Source organism: Egretta garzetta, unplaced genomic scaffold (genome assembly GCF_000687185.1).
Source record: "Egretta garzetta isolate BGI_Z169 unplaced genomic scaffold, ASM68718v1 scaffold858, whole genome shotgun sequence".
Taxonomy (NCBI): domain Eukaryota; kingdom Metazoa; phylum Chordata; class Aves; order Pelecaniformes; family Ardeidae; genus Egretta; species Egretta garzetta.
The window spans coordinates 53,447-71,175 of record NW_009260590.1 but is presented as its reverse complement, the minus strand read 5'-3'; the positions used below and the strand labels follow the sequence as shown (position 1 = coordinate 71,175).

General features: G+C 40.0%; 2 protein-coding genes across 2 annotated transcripts in view; one reads left to right on the top strand and one right to left on the bottom strand.

Moving 5' to 3' along the window:
- MNAT1 (MNAT1 component of CDK activating kinase) overlaps nucleotides 1-3,215 on the bottom strand; it is a 95,953-nt gene extending 92,738 nt beyond the window's left edge. The window contains exon 1 of the mRNA XM_009644619.2: nucleotides 3,121-3,215. Within this exon, the coding sequence (XP_009642914.1) occupies nucleotides 3,121-3,215 (95 nt within the window). The remainder of the gene's footprint in view (nucleotides 1-3,120) is intronic.
- Nucleotides 3,216-6,589: 3,374 nt separating this feature from the next.
- Nucleotides 6,590-17,729, top strand: part of SIX4 (SIX homeobox 4) — a 38,759-nt gene continuing 27,619 nt past the window's right edge. The window contains exon 1 of the mRNA XM_035900173.1: nucleotides 6,590-6,628. Within this exon, the coding sequence (XP_035756066.1) occupies nucleotides 6,590-6,628 (39 nt within the window). The remainder of the gene's footprint in view (nucleotides 6,629-17,729) is intronic.

The window sequence follows — 17,729 nt, the reverse complement described above, 5'->3', positions numbered from 1 at the left end:
CAAATCTTGCCCACAGCCTTCCAAGCATCTACCAGTAATGCCATGGAGGAACTGCTATAACAAACCTGAGCTGAACTCCAGCCCAACACAGCTAAGAGAATCAAAACACCATTTTAACCAGCGACCAGCATTATGCAGCTCTCCTGTGCCTTCTGTTGATACTTTTGAAATTGCATATAGAATATACTTTACACAGAGGTTGCACAGAAGGAAACCAAAAATACCTTTCCAACTTTATTTCTTGTGTCTTAATCAAGATTTCAGACTTTAGCAAGACACTTGCTGACCAGTCAGTTGACATTTAATAAGGGAAGAACCCACAAGAAGAAAGCCAATTAAAAAAAAAAAAATAGTACTTGGGTACTAATAATGTGCAAATTTCTAGCAGAGGACACCACCTGCTGCAGTCATTTCCTACTGCTGGGGGGGCAAGGGGGTGTCTATTTATAGCTTTGCTATAATGAAGCCAAAACAGTTGTACATTAAGGGCTAAGCTGTATTGTACCTTCACAAACCCAGCACAAAAGCTAAACAAGTTAAGAGAAACAATACTGACATGGTTGTGAAGGATCTTAAAACAAAATTTTCACTCTGCTGACCTACCCCCAACTAAACTGGTTCCAGTACTTACAGAGGCAGAGCTGGCCAGAGCCAACCAGTTTTACCCAGCTTCTGTTTTCAAGATTAGAAAGTGCAAAACAAATGCAATTGTATCTTACAATTAAAAAAAAAAAAAAAGAAGAAAAAAAAGATTAGAGCAATTTTTTTTTTGTTAACACAAGTAGAACTACAGTTTCAAAATGCATCTTGCACAGCAGCTGCCAACATTAAAGAGCAAACCTTGAATTTACTTGGATGTTTTCCTGCTCCGGAATCCCTCTAGTTAGAAAACCAAGAACATTTAAACACAATTTATCCGGGAAGGGAAAGATCAAAGCTTTTAGCACACTAGGCCTGAAATTCAGAATTTACTGGGACATCAACTCAAGAAGTATGCTTCGTTAAGAAAATATTTTAGGTCACTACTGAGTTAGAAGAAACATGAAATGCATGAGAGAAGGCAAGGCAGTCTCCTTCCTCCCCCAACCTGTCTGTACACGCACCAGCCCAGTACCTAAGGACAGCTTCCCTGTCTCCTTCGGTTTGGCAGCTCGTGCTGTTTCTCCGTCTCTCTCAACACAGCAACTGAAGCACAGCAAAAAACCCCTGCCTCCTCTTCCCTATCTCTAACTTCTAGAAAAGGGAGTGTAAAGCTACAGAACTTGGCATGTCATCCAAGTGCAGGTGTTTGTATTGTTATCTTGGTATTGCCTAAGGACCAACAGAACAGGGTCTCCATGTGCAAGATATGCACAGACAGTAGTTTATGCAGGACTTGACCATGGAAAAAAATCCCTCCTTGGAAAAGCACGTTATACAAGCGCTTCAATGCCTTCCCAAGCTGGAACCAGTGTTTCCAAGGCCAGAAAATATCTTTCCTTACAAAAAAAGATGAGTCAACACCTCACTATGGGAATCCCACATCAAGTGATCAAGTTCTTTCTCACTCACTCGTGCACATCCACCCTTATATTTATTCACAGATAATTCCTTCCAAATTCAAAAGGGGTTATATAGGACAAGTCAAGGGCAGGCCTGGACTCTGTCCAAATCCCACCTCCTCTCCATCTCCGGATAGATTTAATATACACAGTTAGATCCCAAGCTTACTTCCTAGCAGGTCATTCTTGCCCCACATTTCCATCCAATTAATGAGGAAGGAAAAAAGCCATCTCCCAAATCCCTCTCAAACAAGTTCCTTTTGGTTTCACTGCAGACCACTAAAGTCAGAACATATGCAAACACCAGGAAGGCCGATTTCAATAAAGGTAGATTTAATAAATTAATTCACATCTTGAAATAAAAATTTCGAAACCTGACTTGACAAAATTTTATCTCGTACTGCAAAAATACACCATGTGGGTTTGGGGGGTTTTTTTGTTTGGTTTTGGTTTTTTTTAAGAGATGGAGAAATTTATGTGACTTCACCAACGGTACCCAACCCACGCAACAACCGGACATCCCGGGCAGCACAGAAGGACACCCCAACACCACAGCTGGCATTACAGAGCTCCCTCATGGCACACAGGCCACATAAATTCAGGGGATCCTTCTATTTCTTTGCAAGTCCAACTCTTCTCCATGTGCCTGAGTGTAAGGACAGTCTGGCTATGGAAGCAGGACATCATTCAGTGCATCTTTTATTGGCCAACACATCATGCATGGCTCTCCCCAAATGAGCAAAGCACTGAAACACCTGCTTAGCTCCCCTTCAAATCATGGCCAAAACAGGTGGCCACGTGTTTTCTTAAATTAGGAGCCTTAAATCAGCAATTTTTAATATGCACATATGTATTATGTATGCATACATGCTACATATATGAACTAACAATGAAAAATGTTCATGCTTAAAAATCAGGTCTATACATTCGTTCAAAACTGAGTATGTCTGAAGACAACAGCTTCACAGGAGGCCTAAACAAACACTCAGGGTGCGATAATGCTGATTCTCCTCTTTACACTGAGGTTATATGCCCTCTGTGATCTGTATTCTGTTCCACACATTCATTAAAATCTTTCATTACCTTGTGGATTTAAGTTTGTGTCCTGAGAATAGGTAATCTGGATGAAGATATCAATACAAAATGCCCAGGGAGTTACACATGCACAGACAACAAGGGAAGACTATTAGTACTATCACCAGCAAAAGCAATCGCAACACTTCCAGGAACAATAAAGTCTCCTGTTCTTTCACACCAGGATAATAAAAATCAGTATGCTCATTTTCATTTCCACAGACACTGGTTTGATCTGTCTTATTCTTCTCCTTCATCCCCATGAAATATTAAACAAACGATTCAGTCTCTAAGCAGTCTAGAACGATGCCACATTTTTGAGGAAAGCAAATAATAAAGTATCTAGATGGTTTGGCACCATCAATGCACAAATAGCACTACATGCCCTCATGTCAATGTTCAAGGACTTCAGGATCAGGATTGTACTAAAAATGGTACACTGCAGAAAACAAGCAGAGGTTCCTCTCCAGAAAACTTAGATATCTATCAACTAAATTACACTTACTGGAACTGAGTGTTTGTTTTGGACAAAGTATCTTCAAAGGGTACAAGATTTGCGCCCAATCCTGCATTCCCCACACAGGCACACATGCCATTCATGGACGGATGATAAGGAATCAAGCCCCTTAGGCACTGAACAGATGAAAATGGCTCACAACATTAGCACAGCTTCATGGTGCTGCTTACTCTTCTAGCTTGGCTGGCAAGACAGCAAACAAAACAGAATAAAACAAAGCGCTATTTTCAAAAGCAGAAGATATTCTTTCTTTTAAAAATTTTAAGATTCTGCTGAGCAGAGCAGAAATTTGCAGGACTTCAGATACACAGCCATTAATCATTTCAGGGAAAAAAAGTCTTTATGGCTTTTGCTGTTGACTAGGAATATTACTGAATGAGTTACTACCCTTCTTTACAAAGGCTATTTTTAGTAGATATACTTATTAAACAGTATCAAATATTTAGAATCTCTAAGCCCCTCGTCTTCAGCTTTTATAACCAAGATGTTTCTGTTAAAGTAACACACAAAACAAATGATCCTCTCTACTACAGAAAAAACAGTTCAGATTTAAAATAATAATAATACAAACTTCAACATATAGCCAAGACCTAAACCACAAACAAATGGAATGGAAAGAATCAGCAAAAAAGATGTGTTTTCACTTGTTCCTCAATTCTGATGTCAGAGGGAAATTTACTTACAGATATGGAATGACTCTTGATTTATGGTGAGGGAACATTAAAAACCAATGGAACACACACACACACACACAAGAAAGCTTACAGAAAGACAGCTAGGTTTTTAAATTAAAGATGCTTCTAGAAATATTTACAGGCTTTTTGCTTAGCTTGGGTTAGACAATTTTGTGTTCTTGTACTGAGATTCTTGAACTGAGACAAGAACAGCCCAGTTTGGAGCAAGCAGCTGTCAAACCTGTTTATTTCACAACCGTAAGTACATTTAGCAAGTCCTCAGAACCCACAATGGTTTCTGCTACATAACCAAGACTTCATCTACTATTTGCAGTTGGCCATGGCAGCTTTATTTTTTAGGCTGGTGGACTAATAGGCATAGCCTAGACGGCAGGTTCTTCCTGGAGTCTGCAGCAATGATTATCTCTGATACAAAAAGCTAAGGGAACTGAGTAAAAGCCAATTTTTTTCCCCCCATGTTACAGGTTAGAGATCAAGAGCCTAGAAAAGAGAAAAAAATCATGGCTACAATGACAGCAACACTTGTAAGAGCTTCGGAATAAAGGAGCTTACAAAATCAGTAGCTCCCAAGATGAGGTGGGGACAGAAATAAGACTCTTCCTTTTCACACCTCAGCTTCAGGAATTCAGAAATCCTTATTCAAGTATCTGCAGAAGCAGCTGCCTATGTGTTTTGGGCCATCTCTTCCCTGTCCGCCAAACACAAGAGGGAGTTGGGAGAAGATACCAATTACTCTTTTCCTCTTCCTCTGTTCAGATTCTCTGAAGTCCTGCTGATGGGGATTTTGCTGTTCTCACCTTGTAAGGAGACAACTTCAGAATGCTCTCAAAACCCTATTTGGCCCTAAACCCCCACAATGAGTCTGTCTTTAACCAGCAAATAAATAGGTCTCACAAGCAGCCCACGCGCCATGTAGAGATTACAGCTCATCATGGCAATAAGACAACGTCTCAGGTTTCAGGCAGAAATCACAACTCTATAATCAACAGGTGAGAATTTTTGGTTTTTAAAAACTGCTGATAAGCTATTTTCAGTTGTCTGCAGCTCCCTTTTGTGCAGCCTGTAGTATCACGCACTACAGGACAAAATCTCCAATATTACTTTGCTAACTTTCCCCCCTCCAAAAGTTTTGAGACTCCAGAGAGCTGATCTTAATCCCTCCTTTAAACAACAAAGCAAAACCAAAAAAATACTCCAGTACTCTGCCTACATCTGTATTATGTCAATACTCAGCATCATCAGGGCTCTGAGCAACCTGATCTAGTTAGCAGTGTCCCTGCTCACTGCAGGGGGGTTGGACTAGATGACCTCTAGGGGTCCCTTCCAGCCCAAAACATTCTATGATTCTATGATCATCTGCCAAGCCACTGAGCATACAAGCTCTTTTAGACTATTTATATCTTTTGGGAAAAGGATGCACGCCCACACTTTTGTTTCATTTCTGTTCTGTCAGACAAGCTCTGCTGCGTATTGCAGAAAGGAGGGGGTTAAACAAGCCCAGACATCTCAAAAATTTAGGAGACACTTGCCACAGTTAACCCGATTTTCCAAACACCATATATACCCTGATATACAGGCCAACTCCTCTCAACTGCACTCACCAGAAAGAAAACAGACCAGGTAGTGGTTGAACTACAGCCTTGAATGACTGGCATTTTAAGCAAAAAAAGACATACTGAGTCAATTAATATTAAACAGAAACATTTCCACCACCCATTGTGTTTCAACATCTCCATTACAAAACCATTTCAAGTAGCTTGGACCTGACAAGAGAGTTTACAGCAAGCTGAAACTTAACTCATATTTATCCGCTACAGACAAGCCTTTTCTTTTTTCCTAGAAAAAAAAAAGTTAAAGAACCTCTTATGGCATTAACTCTGGAAAGTAAAATATTTCTGTAGGTATTTAAGTAAAACTGGTTCTTATGAGATACTGCTGCCTAGTCAATTAAGCACACCATCATAAAAAAACCCCATGTCTTACAGCACAATTATGTCGGTTTGGTCAAACAGGCTAATACTCAACAGGCCAATTCTTGATACTTCAAGAGCAGCTGCGTGGCATTGAGAAATAAGTGTTTTCACAATGACTAGGCATACCAAAATTGACCAAGAATTTACCCAATGTACCAGAACAACTACTTCAAATCCATTACAGTCTACTGAGCAAACACATGCACTAAAATAATTCAACTATGTCAATAACCCTTTCATTATGCTTTATTCTCTTTGAATAAGAACCTTTGCGAATTTTCAAACATCAAATTGAGTAGCTATCGGCATTAGCAGCTGCCCACAGCACACCTGAACATGACACAACTACGAAATTTTCTGTGTCTGCCTAAAATGCAGAAACTGCACTTTTTTAGACACGATCCAGCTCAACATTGCCCATGGTCGCACAAGACAAACATACATATTAACAATTTTAAGATCTCACACCAAACTCCATACAAGACATTTCTCTCCCTTCTCCTTCCATATCCATTTGTTACCTCGTAAGAAAAGTCCTACTCCATGGTGTGGGTCAAACTGCTGCCAAAGCTGACCGGGTCTTACTAACTCAAGTATTCTGAGCATTCACTTACTCAGTCTTACGAAACACCTGCCTATGCCAGAAATCACACTGGAAAAAACTAAAACACAGACAACAGAAAATAAATGCCTTGGGGACCCAAACCAGCCATGACAAATCTTTTACTTGATCCAAAACAAGGCTTCTACCTTCTGTTCTGTACTATCGACGCATTTCACAGCGCAACAATGGCATGTGGAAGCAAGACAAGGAAATACAGCTATGTGGTAAAAGAGAAAAAACATTAAAAGGTATTTGTGGCATGATGGGATAACCTGACCACATTACTGAGGGCTTGTCACAAGACACTTCCATATTTCATGTCTAATCTCAGAAAGTAAGAAGATAAAGTTGGTAAAACACATATCTGTAAGAACCAGGCATCTGACCATAAAAACAACAGTGATTTGGTGTCTCAATGAGAAACTTGCAAGTGTTTAAAACTCTCAAAAATCAAAACCTTTACTGATCTCTTGCAAACATACCTGTTGAGTGATTTGCATGCATTGGCTCATCTCTCCCAGCTTTTCGTACAAACTAAGCCAAATTTCTGCCAAGAGCAGAGGCTTGTATTTCACTCAAAGCATAAAAAATACACAGTCCAGTTTCCTTAAGCTATTCTAATACAGAGAGTATGGTTATACGTACACACATTTAAAAACAACTGAAAAAACCAGCCTGTTGGAGCAATAACTGAATCATCAGTGTTCTGCATAGCTCTGAAAACACTGTCAGTGCTCAAAAAGCAGCATAACGAAGAACTGTCCTCCCTACCATTAAGCTTGCTTGATTTGGAAAGACTGAAAGAACAATCTGCCATGACAAAATGCTACTTGGGAGCTCCTACATAAATCTTGTTTTGTGATACAAGAAAGTCAACCATTTCCTTTTATGTAATTTGTCAGAAATGAGTGAGCAGACTCAAAGGTTAGGACACCAACTCCCATTCTCATAAGTAGCAAAAGTCCTAATAACCTTGAATTTATATAAGCAGGAACACCAAAATTGTATTTTGACATGATAAAGTCAGCACCGATGCCAAAGAAGCTGCTGTGATCTGCCTTCATGATGCTGCACACTGTCCTTCCCCTGCTGTCCTCTCCGGCAGGCCAGAAACAAACATCTGTGCAGCCACATGGTTATTTGCTGGGTTATTTTTCAGCCAGATGAACTCTCCCATTTGGTTCACCACATAGTTTACAAATGCTTGTACCAGCACATAGCAATGGGCAAAGTGAAGGTAGGCATGAGGATTCAGGGTGAGAAAGCTGAAGCAGGATGTTGTTAAATATAAAATCTGAAGCAAAGCAAGTATATCACACCACTATCATGAAAGTCTTGAAAGACAGACACGTTTAAGACTCACTCATTAGGGAAGCTGAAGCATGAAAAGAACAGGGACTGTGTTTAGTACCAGACCATGCAGTTAGGTGCCCAGCCTCTGCAGATCTGCTCTCAAAGCGGAACTAGGAGAACCCTTGAGTGAACTCCAGGTCCCAACAAGTTGAGCAGCCAAACTTCCTGCAGTCTTCCAACAGGTTAGGGCATCCCACAAACAATGCTCCCATTCAGGCAGCTTCCACCCATATATTGACACTGAAAGGGCTTTGACAAGGGCAGATACCCCAACTGCTGACATGCCCAAGACATGAGCACCAGCACCAGTGCAGCTGGGCTGCAGAGCAAGGGAAGAGGACGGCACCACAGCAGGCAACCTCTGAACAGCTTAGGCTGATGTAGGATCACATCCTCAAAAACTCTAGCAATAAAAGACCCTCCCCAGCATTCAGTGCACTCTTTACAAACTGTGTAATAACATCTGAGGCAAGACAACTCAACTCTAGGAGATATACTTCCCCTGGAAGAGGGCTCTTCACCAGTGTCGATGGAAGTAGCCACAGTAAGTCAAACCTGTGGAGATGCCCAGCATGGCCAGGGACCCCCAGAAAGGTCCTTTCAGCCTGAACAAGACCCCAGAACGAAGTTACCAGGGATAGCCACTGAGTAGGAGAGCATAAAAAGCTTTTCATCTCTTCCCAAGCTCTGAATTCGACAGCACCCAATGCTGTTTATTAAAATTTGTCCTTCTCTTCCCTCTTACAAAGCTCCTATGGCATACCCAGCTTGATCCAAAAGTATAAGGAGAGAGAACACGACCTAAAAGTGTCTGTCATTACTTCAGGGTACCCTAAAAGCTACTTGATCAACACACCTCTATAAAGGCAAGTTGAAGCGCAGTTACAGCACAAGCAATACAAGAACGGGTGGCATAGCAGACAGAGGATAAGAGGTATCTTTCAGAACTGCTAAAAATAAAGAGCCAAAAAGCATGTCACATTATTTCAGAGTATTTTAAACAAGGCATACCAGACTACTTTACGGGCAAACCCTTCCATAACAGAAGGCAACACAACTGAACAGAGCAAGTTCATGCATTTGAAACAAGTTCACAAAGTCACTGGGAGCTCATCAGCTAAAGAGCACCAAGGAGAAGAAGAGATGCTCCTATACCAGTTAAATAGTAGCTCATGGTCCCTCTGCAACACAATACAGTTATGAAAAGGCCCATGCAACCGAAGGATGTATCAGAAGAGCTGCTGCCTTCTGAAAGACAGAATCGCCAGCAGGATGTGAGGAGACTTCACCTGAAATGACATGTGCAATTCTGGTCACTCACACTCAGAACAGATGAGCTCACTGTATAAATGCAGAAAAGAGCAACTAGGATGATCACAAGATTGGGCAGATCAGCTTATCAGAAGGGAAATTGTAGTTTTCACCAGCCACAGTAGTGAGTCTGGAAGTATATTCAATAGAAGAGAGCAAAAATTAGTTTCAAAATTAAGTTTTATAAGCTCATGAGGAGGATCTGATGATCTGATTGTCTTCAACAGGTAACTAGATTTGATAACCAATAAGGTGCCTGCAGTCCTATTTATGGTCCCAGCTACACATTCTAAATTCTGAAATCCTGAGATGACAACAACTCCAGAAGAAAAATAAAAAAAAAAGGAGAGGTAAAAGCTTATTTTAGTGAAGAGATTTCAATATTACATGCATCTTTGAATACTGATTATTTTTTTTTTAAAGGACAACATGCATGGCACAGATGTTCTAGCATCTGCTCCTTCTGCTCATTAACAGAAATAACTCAGAAATAACCATCAGTCTAAAGCAGTCTTTCATAAATTGCACAGATTTGTATTATTTTATCAATAACTAATTAATTTATCATGTCTGGCATCAATCATAGTATGTTTGTCTCATATCAAAACTTGATTCATTTGAATTGATTTTTTTCACCTTGTTGAAAAAGAAAGTAAGATTATACCATTCTGCTTGCCCGTCTTTAATAGCTGATACAATAGCACAGAAGAAAACCAGAGAGTAAGCATTCTCAGCTTGTCTTATTTCAGATAGCACATGTAATTTAATATGTAATTTGATATGGATAAATATTCTACTAGCATGTAAAAAATCTTCAGGTAGCAATTACATATTAGCTGATGCGTACTTCTGTACACCTTGCACTACGCCATGCCTTAGCTCACAAGTAAAATGAATTTAGATGAACAACTTCTGTGCAGCAAAAGGTGGTGGCCATGACTCAACAAATCATCATTCCCATCTCTTCATCAGTCCAGTACAGCCTCAGGGAACAAACTGCTTCCCAAGACTGTTGCCTTTTCAGTAAGACAGACCAAAGGCACCAAGTAGCCTCTGAATACTAAGGACTCAGTAGTACTTCTGTTGTTGAGAGCACTCTGGTTTCCCAGGCTAGTGTAGGTAATTTTACATCATATCCCAATCCCCTACTGGAATTTCAATTGATTGGGGCATTCTTTATTTCCTGCCCTAAAGCACCATTTAGAATGACTTGCTAAATCTCTGTTGCCTTTACTATTACAATTTGAATAGCTGGATGTCAGAGAAGGAAGAATGATCTCTATGCAGGCCTTAAATACCTCACAGAGCAGAGTCTAAATTATTCTTAACATTAAGTTGCAGAACATCTCATCAGAAGAAAGAAAAACAAACAAAAAACCCAACTCAATAACATTTTATTGCCATCTGTCATCCAAAGACAGATCTAATCCTTAAGGAAATAAGCCTGGGCAAGTATCTTTTAAAAAGACAGACTGGCATTTTAAAAAAGGAAAAATCCACTTGCAAAGAGTGAAAGGTTTGTGTATTTCTGGTTTTGAAAACATAGGAAAAATACTGGAAAAAAAAAAAGCAACTTTGACACGCAAGGTACATATAATAATCTAACAAACTGCTTGCTGAACAAGTTCACTTCAATGTAATCACACACAAAAACAGGAGTGCAAGGGACCCCCGGGGCCATTCCCTGCATCTCTACAGAACCATGCATTAGACTGTCCAGAGAAATCTGCAGAACGTTTTCCCCTGAACATGCCACGGGCCACACAGAACTCTGCAAGCCAGCGCTAAGGTTTTGACAAATCTAACCTAAAAAAGTTAAGAGATGTAAAGAATGAAGCCAAAACCAAATAAGGTTGAAATGGATCACTTACCTAGGAAAGTCTGCGCTAGTCTAGTATCTAAAGCTCATTTGGGTCACACCACTTCCCAGAGCCGGCACTTCTGATCCACTAATGATCCTGAGCATCACAAGCACCTTATCGCTCTCTGGAGCTGCAGCACTAATAAAGGCAAGTTACTAGAGTTACAGGTTTGGGTTTAGCTTCTGTAACCCAACAAATTTTATTGCATTTTCTTGAAAAAGCTTCTTTATCTCTCCAGTCTTCATTTTCCCCAGTGTAAGTGCAAACGACATATTAATTAGAAAATCCCAACAGTAGCAATTCAGCCAGCTTCCCCACCTCCCTAGTCTCATTTGGGAATCTCCTGCTTCCTACCAACTTTTAAGGGTCATTCCTCACTCCATTTTCACATAATCCCTAAACAACCATTATCACATCTTTTCTCAGCATGAGATAAAATATAGACTGTGCTTCATAAACAGTGGAGACCTTAAGATTACATTCTTGGTGGGACACAGCATGATAAATATTTCAGGGATGTCTTGAAATACCCTACAATATACAACACGTGGCCAGCGAAACAAATCTCAAACACAAATATGTTTTGACTTATTAAAAAAAAAAAAAAAACCAAAAAAAAAAAACCACCCACACCACACCAAAACCTCCTCCCCCCATGCTGGCCATTGAGCAGGTCAGATTGCAAGTTCCTTTTCAAGAGTGGCAGAAATCCTGACCTATGTCAAGACTGGTAGGGAACATGTTTTGCATTGAAAATTTAATCATTCAAAAAAACCACTTTTTCCTCAAGCTTAAAAATAAATGGCAATTACTATTTTAGTACATTTAACCAGTTGGTGAACATCACACAAACTTTTTGAAGTTAAACTTTAAGCTCACATTCAGCGCAACTACTTTTAGAGTATGATATTAAACAAAAATAAGGAGGATGTGTCAGACCTTCATTAGCTATGCTGGCATCTCAGCCATTTCCTACAGATTGTAGGGAATAAAAACCCAGCCCTGTTTCAGTAAAGTTGGAGGTAGCTTCACAGGTTATCAAACAGGACTCTAAGTAAGCAAATACATTACTCGCCATACCAAAGAGGTAACACAAACTGTTCTCTCAAAGTTGCAGCACATTTCAAACAATGTTATCATGACAAAAATTTGTGATGCATATTCATTCTTTTAATATTTGTTAGTAGGAGAGATGAGGAGAATCAGTTGCACAACATGGGAGCAAGAAGCAGGACAACATGTATTAATAGAGGATCAAAAAGACAAAAGCAAAAAAATAATTATGTTTTAGCAAAATACATTAAGTTTGTATTTCTATCAGTACCCATTATGCCACAAACCACACAAAACAGAACATCCCAGTGTAGTTACTCAGCAGTGGATGCATACACGGGGACAAGACACTGCAGAGGATACGGGAGGACGACATGCAGCTGTCTCCCCACATTGGTAAGCTGATCACGGTCCAATTGTTGTCAAACGATTTGAAGTCAGAAAAATATCCACAAATCTGTTCCTCATTACATGGAGCTCCTCCCATGCATAAACACCACACTCGGAGCACAGATTTGTTGGGCATTTGTGTGTGGCTCATTATTTGTGTGTGGAAATAGCTTGAAAGACGTTATTTTTGAATGTCTGTTTTAGCAAAAACCCCACCTGCCCCTCTCAGTAGGACTGGTCTAACTTACTCACTTTGCAGAGTATTTTTGTTCATTCCTATTTCTGCAGAATGTTAACTGGAAAAAAGAAGTTCTCGAAATTTCCATTCACTGCTTCAGCTGTAAATATTAAGCAGACAACCAAAACCCAACATTATCCATGGCTACAGCCTTATGCTGCATGGCACCATCGCCCACTAGTCCCACTAGTTAAGTAAAGAGCCACTGAAAACAAGTAAGGAAATGGAAATCTGGCCCAAGATTCAGATGATCGGTTCCAGACAATATTTGAGCTTATCTGTTTTATCCAAACATCAGCTGAGAAGCATTCAACAATGCTGCAGGTTCTCTCACGAACACCACACTGCTCCATAATTATACGGGATCTGTGCGCATATTCAAAAGCAGCATTTATTTAGGCTCACAACAGCTGTATTAAAGCCATGTGTAAAGAACATTGTTCCTGGTCTGAGAACCAGTGAATAGTATTTTCTTTATCCATATAAATCACACACAATAAATGCTTGATATTATCTAGTGCCACTAAAGCAGCCAAATTAAAACAAATCAGGAGAGTATACCCTTGAGCGCATATCTCTAGGAAGACTGAAAGCCTTTGAACACAGAATTTTATGCTTTTTATATGCTCCTAGCCTCATTCAAACAATAAGCTTATATACAATAATGAAAAGGATTTCTTCATCCACCACCACTCCCTCAAAAAAAAAAAAAAAAAAAAACAACCCACAGCTATTTTACACATTAATTTTTGATTCTGCAGACCCTCCAAGAAAGCAATAGCCACTAGCAAATTCCATGACGACCAACAGATTGGGGTACCCAGTAAAGAAATCCAAAAAAGCAAAGGATCAGTTTTTCAGAAAGCAACGATCCCTCTAATTGCTGACATTTTGGAGGTGCCCACTTAACACTGACCATCTTTAACCTTCTTGGCCACAGCAAACTGCATATGCACAGAAGATTCTCTCTACTCAAAAATGAACCTCTAAGGAGATTCCCAGACTGAATTATCTACTCTCATGATTTTATGGAATTAAGTATTACTGTGAATTATTGGGCTCAATCCTGCAAACTCAATCCACAAACCATCCTTGATGTCCAACATGGATAAGCTGAGCAAACAAGGCTCCTTCCACCAGGGCTTAAGGACTAGTTTTCAGAACATTTGTGTGAAATCTGGATTTTTCAGATTTGGAAGCATGAGCTCAGTGCTGTGGCACACATTTGGGTAGGTGGTTACTTGTGTGCTGAGGACCATCACTGTTCTATAACATGCTTACAGAAACAATTTTTCCCATGTAAGGGTTCCCTCCCCGCTTTACAGATAAAGCTAAAATCTTAAAAAAAAAAAAAAGTCCTTCTCTGATTCAGTTTAACTGCTGTTACTCACGAGTGCAAGAAAGACCTTTTGCCACAGTCTGTCCTTGCAAGATAAAGTCCTTCAACTCATCACCCATACCTATGATTAGCAGGCTACTTCATTTAAATCCACACTCCTGCTATTTATAATACAATTTCAGTAAATTCTCTAAAGCTCTTAGATCCTCATGAACTTAATCCACTTCCTTAACTTTGCAACTTTTATCTAAAGGGCAATCCAAGCTCCTTCCACTCCCTAAAACCACATGCAGCATTTTGGATAGAGATATAAGGTGTTCTACTGTTTACCAGCATTTTCTCCAAGAAATTACAATGCTACAGAAAAGTGATCATCTTGCCTACTTCCACAAAGGATATAAGCCAAGTTTACTAGTCAAAAATTAAAAAAAAAAAGGGATCCAAAGATAAGGATGAGATGGAAAAAAAAAAAAAAAAAAAAACAACCCACAGCTATTTTACACATTAATTTTTGATTCTGCAGACCCTCCAAGAAAGCAATAGCCACTAGCAAATTCCATGACGACCAACAGATTGGGGTACCCAGTAAAGAAATCCAAAAAAGCAAAGGATCAGTTTTTCAGAAAGCAACGATCCCTCTAATTGCTGACATTTTGGAGGTGCCCACTTAACACTGACCATCTTTAACCTTCTTGGCCACAGCAAACTGCATATGCACAGAAGATCCTCTCTACTCAAAAATGAACCTCTAAGGAGATTCCCAGACTGAATTATCTACTCTCATGATTTTATGGAATTAAGTATTACTGTGAATTATTGGGCTCAATCCTGCAAACTCAATCCACAAACCATCCTTGATGTCCAACATGGATAAGCTGAGCAAACAAGGCTCCTTCCACCAGGGCTTAAGGACTAGTTTTCAGAACATTTGTGTGAAATCTGGATTTTTCAGATTTGGAAGCATGAGCTCAGTGCTGTGGCACACATTTGGGTAGGTGGTTACTTGTGTGCTGAGGACCATCACTGTTCTATAACATGCTTACAGAAACAATTTTTCCCATGTAAGGGTTCCCTCCCCGCTTTACAGATAAAGCTAAAATCTTAAAAAAAAAAAAGTCCTTCTCTGATTCAGTTTAACTGCTGTTACTCACGAGTGCAAGAAAGACCTTTTGCCACAGTCTGTCCTTGCAAGATAAAGTCCTTCAACTCATCACCCATACCTATGATTAGCAGGCTACTTCATTTAAATCCACACTCCTGCTATTTATAATACAATTTCAGTAAATTCTCTAAAGCTCTTAGATCCTCATGAACTTAATCCACTTCCTTAACTTTGCAACTTTTATCTAAAGGGCAATCCAAGCTCCTTCCACTCCCTAAAACCACATGCAGCATTTTGGATAGAGATATAAGGTGTTCTACTGTTTACCAGCATTTTCTCCAAGAAATTACAATGCTACAGAAAAGTGATCATCTTGCCTACTTCCACAAAGGATATAAGCCAAGTTTACTAGTCAAAAATTAAAAAAAAAAAGGGATCCAAAGATAAGGATGAGATGGATTGTTTGTAGATACTGAAGATTGCACCCTGGCTATTGCAGCTATCATGCACTCAGCAATTAAACCCTGAAAAGAATCCAGTTACTGGCACAGGCTGCGCTTCACAACTGATGGATCCATTGCGCAACAGAAGTATTTGAAAAGCAACTACAGCCTATCAACCTACCCAGGGCAGAAAACACCACACTGGGTGTTTTCTTTGGAAAACCCTGTAAAACAAGTTTGGTGACACCCACTGCAGCACGACCTGAATCCAATGTACAAAGTTAACCAGCCTAACAAAATTCCCCAGTGAAAAACATGCTATGCGTTGGTCATGAAAATCACATTCCCAAGATGACTGAACCCAATGCAGAAAGGCAGACACTTCTGTCTGTACTGGTGAAGCACAACCATTACCTGATGCCCTACCATTACCACCTTCCCTCAGCAATCAGGGAATGTCAGCCCCAGAACTGGAACCACCACCCTACTCTATTTAGCTTGCCAACAGGGGTTGTCAGGGTTATTAGAAATAAACAAATGTGTGAATTAATACAGTGATCCTAGGGATGTACATAAGATTTTCCCTTCTTTTCCCTCCTTTTAGGAGGCCCTTACATTTCACCTTATGCTTTGTGCCATATCACCACCACCATAACATGCTGAGTCTTCAAAACCACATTGTGTTAAAAAATAGAATACATGACTCAGACGGTTTAAAGACACATATGCTTACTCAAAAAACTACTCCACCCCAAAATACCACCTCTAATAGCAATTTATATTATAGCTTCCAGAACTGTCAAGTACTTGGCTGCAAAACTTTCAAGCTATGCAACTGAGGCACCCGTGAAACACTGGGTTTTCTTTAAGAACTGCAGAAATCAGCATTATTAAACACCCCAAGGGAGCTTCCTTGCTGATCAGCCCTTATGTAAATTTAATGCAACTGAATACCAAGATGATCAATTTTCACCTTCTATCTGAAAGTGCTCCCATGGAAGAAAGACTCTCTCCTCCACAAAAGGGTATTTCCTGCTGGTCACTCCCTCTTATCTGGTTGCTGAAGACCTTGACAACACCAATTTGCACACTCTCACTTCTCAGGTCAGCCACCCTCAACCACAGACACAATCACACTCGACTGCAACCCAGACTGCATACGTGGAATTAAATCTCAGTCATTCTCACAGGCTTGAAATGATAAAAGTATTGAAACTGTGGGAACGTGCATAGTAGAAGCAGCTTAAATATAATGTGGTTTAAACACATGAAGATGTGAATGCACTAATAAGATAATAGTATGTTTTGGTTCTGCTAGCTAGGCAGCAATTCTCACTCTGGGCACCGAGTCAAACAGCTCAAACTGTCACCAGCACCTGCACCGTACCCCCACCTACACAGCAAACAGCTGACAGCAAAGGACAAACCCATGTGATTTCTGCTCAGCAGCTTTTAGCAAAACCAGATTCAAGTGAAGCTAAATGGTCCATTAAAAGGCCATGCCAAAAGAAGTTTGGTTTTGACAATAGACAGTTAAGTCACTTTTTCCATCCCCAAGATGCCTATTTAAGAGGCATGTTAAAACTCAATACTTCATCACAGGTAAGTTAAAAACATGTGTATAAGCTGTAAAGTGTTGCTTAGCCATTCTCAGACATCACGTCAAAATGTGACTACATTCAGGTCTTTTTTTACTATGAAAAAAAAGTCTGGCCTAATCCTTTGGGCAGCTACTACTGGAGAACCGAGCTGGCTTCACAGCCCTCTGGGAGTAAAGGTCTGAAGGAAGGAGGGGAACCAAAACCTCAATATTCGGTGGCTTCAAGGAGGTCTTTGGTTCAGCTCCATGTACTTATTTGAACAGTCCCATGGGTATCACCAGTAAACAAAAGCCGTTCATTACCATTTGCAAGATCAGGCCCCTCAAGACAATGGCCTGTTGAAAGCAAAGAAAAAAACCACTACACAGAAAGAAGAAAAGAAAATCAAAAGACAGATCCAGACACCTGAGAAAATGCTCATTACATACATTGGATATTTCTCATACAACTGGAGTTTTTGCTTTCCCTAGCAACACAATGTGGATCTAGGACCACCCAACGTTCCCCTCTGCAAGCAGCCCCAGCAGTGAGGCCGTACTTACACCAAATATTGTGGAAAACTCATCAGGAACTACTTTTCACTTGTTCTTTGCTGCAGACAAAACCTCTCAAGTCTTTGTTCAAAAACAAAGG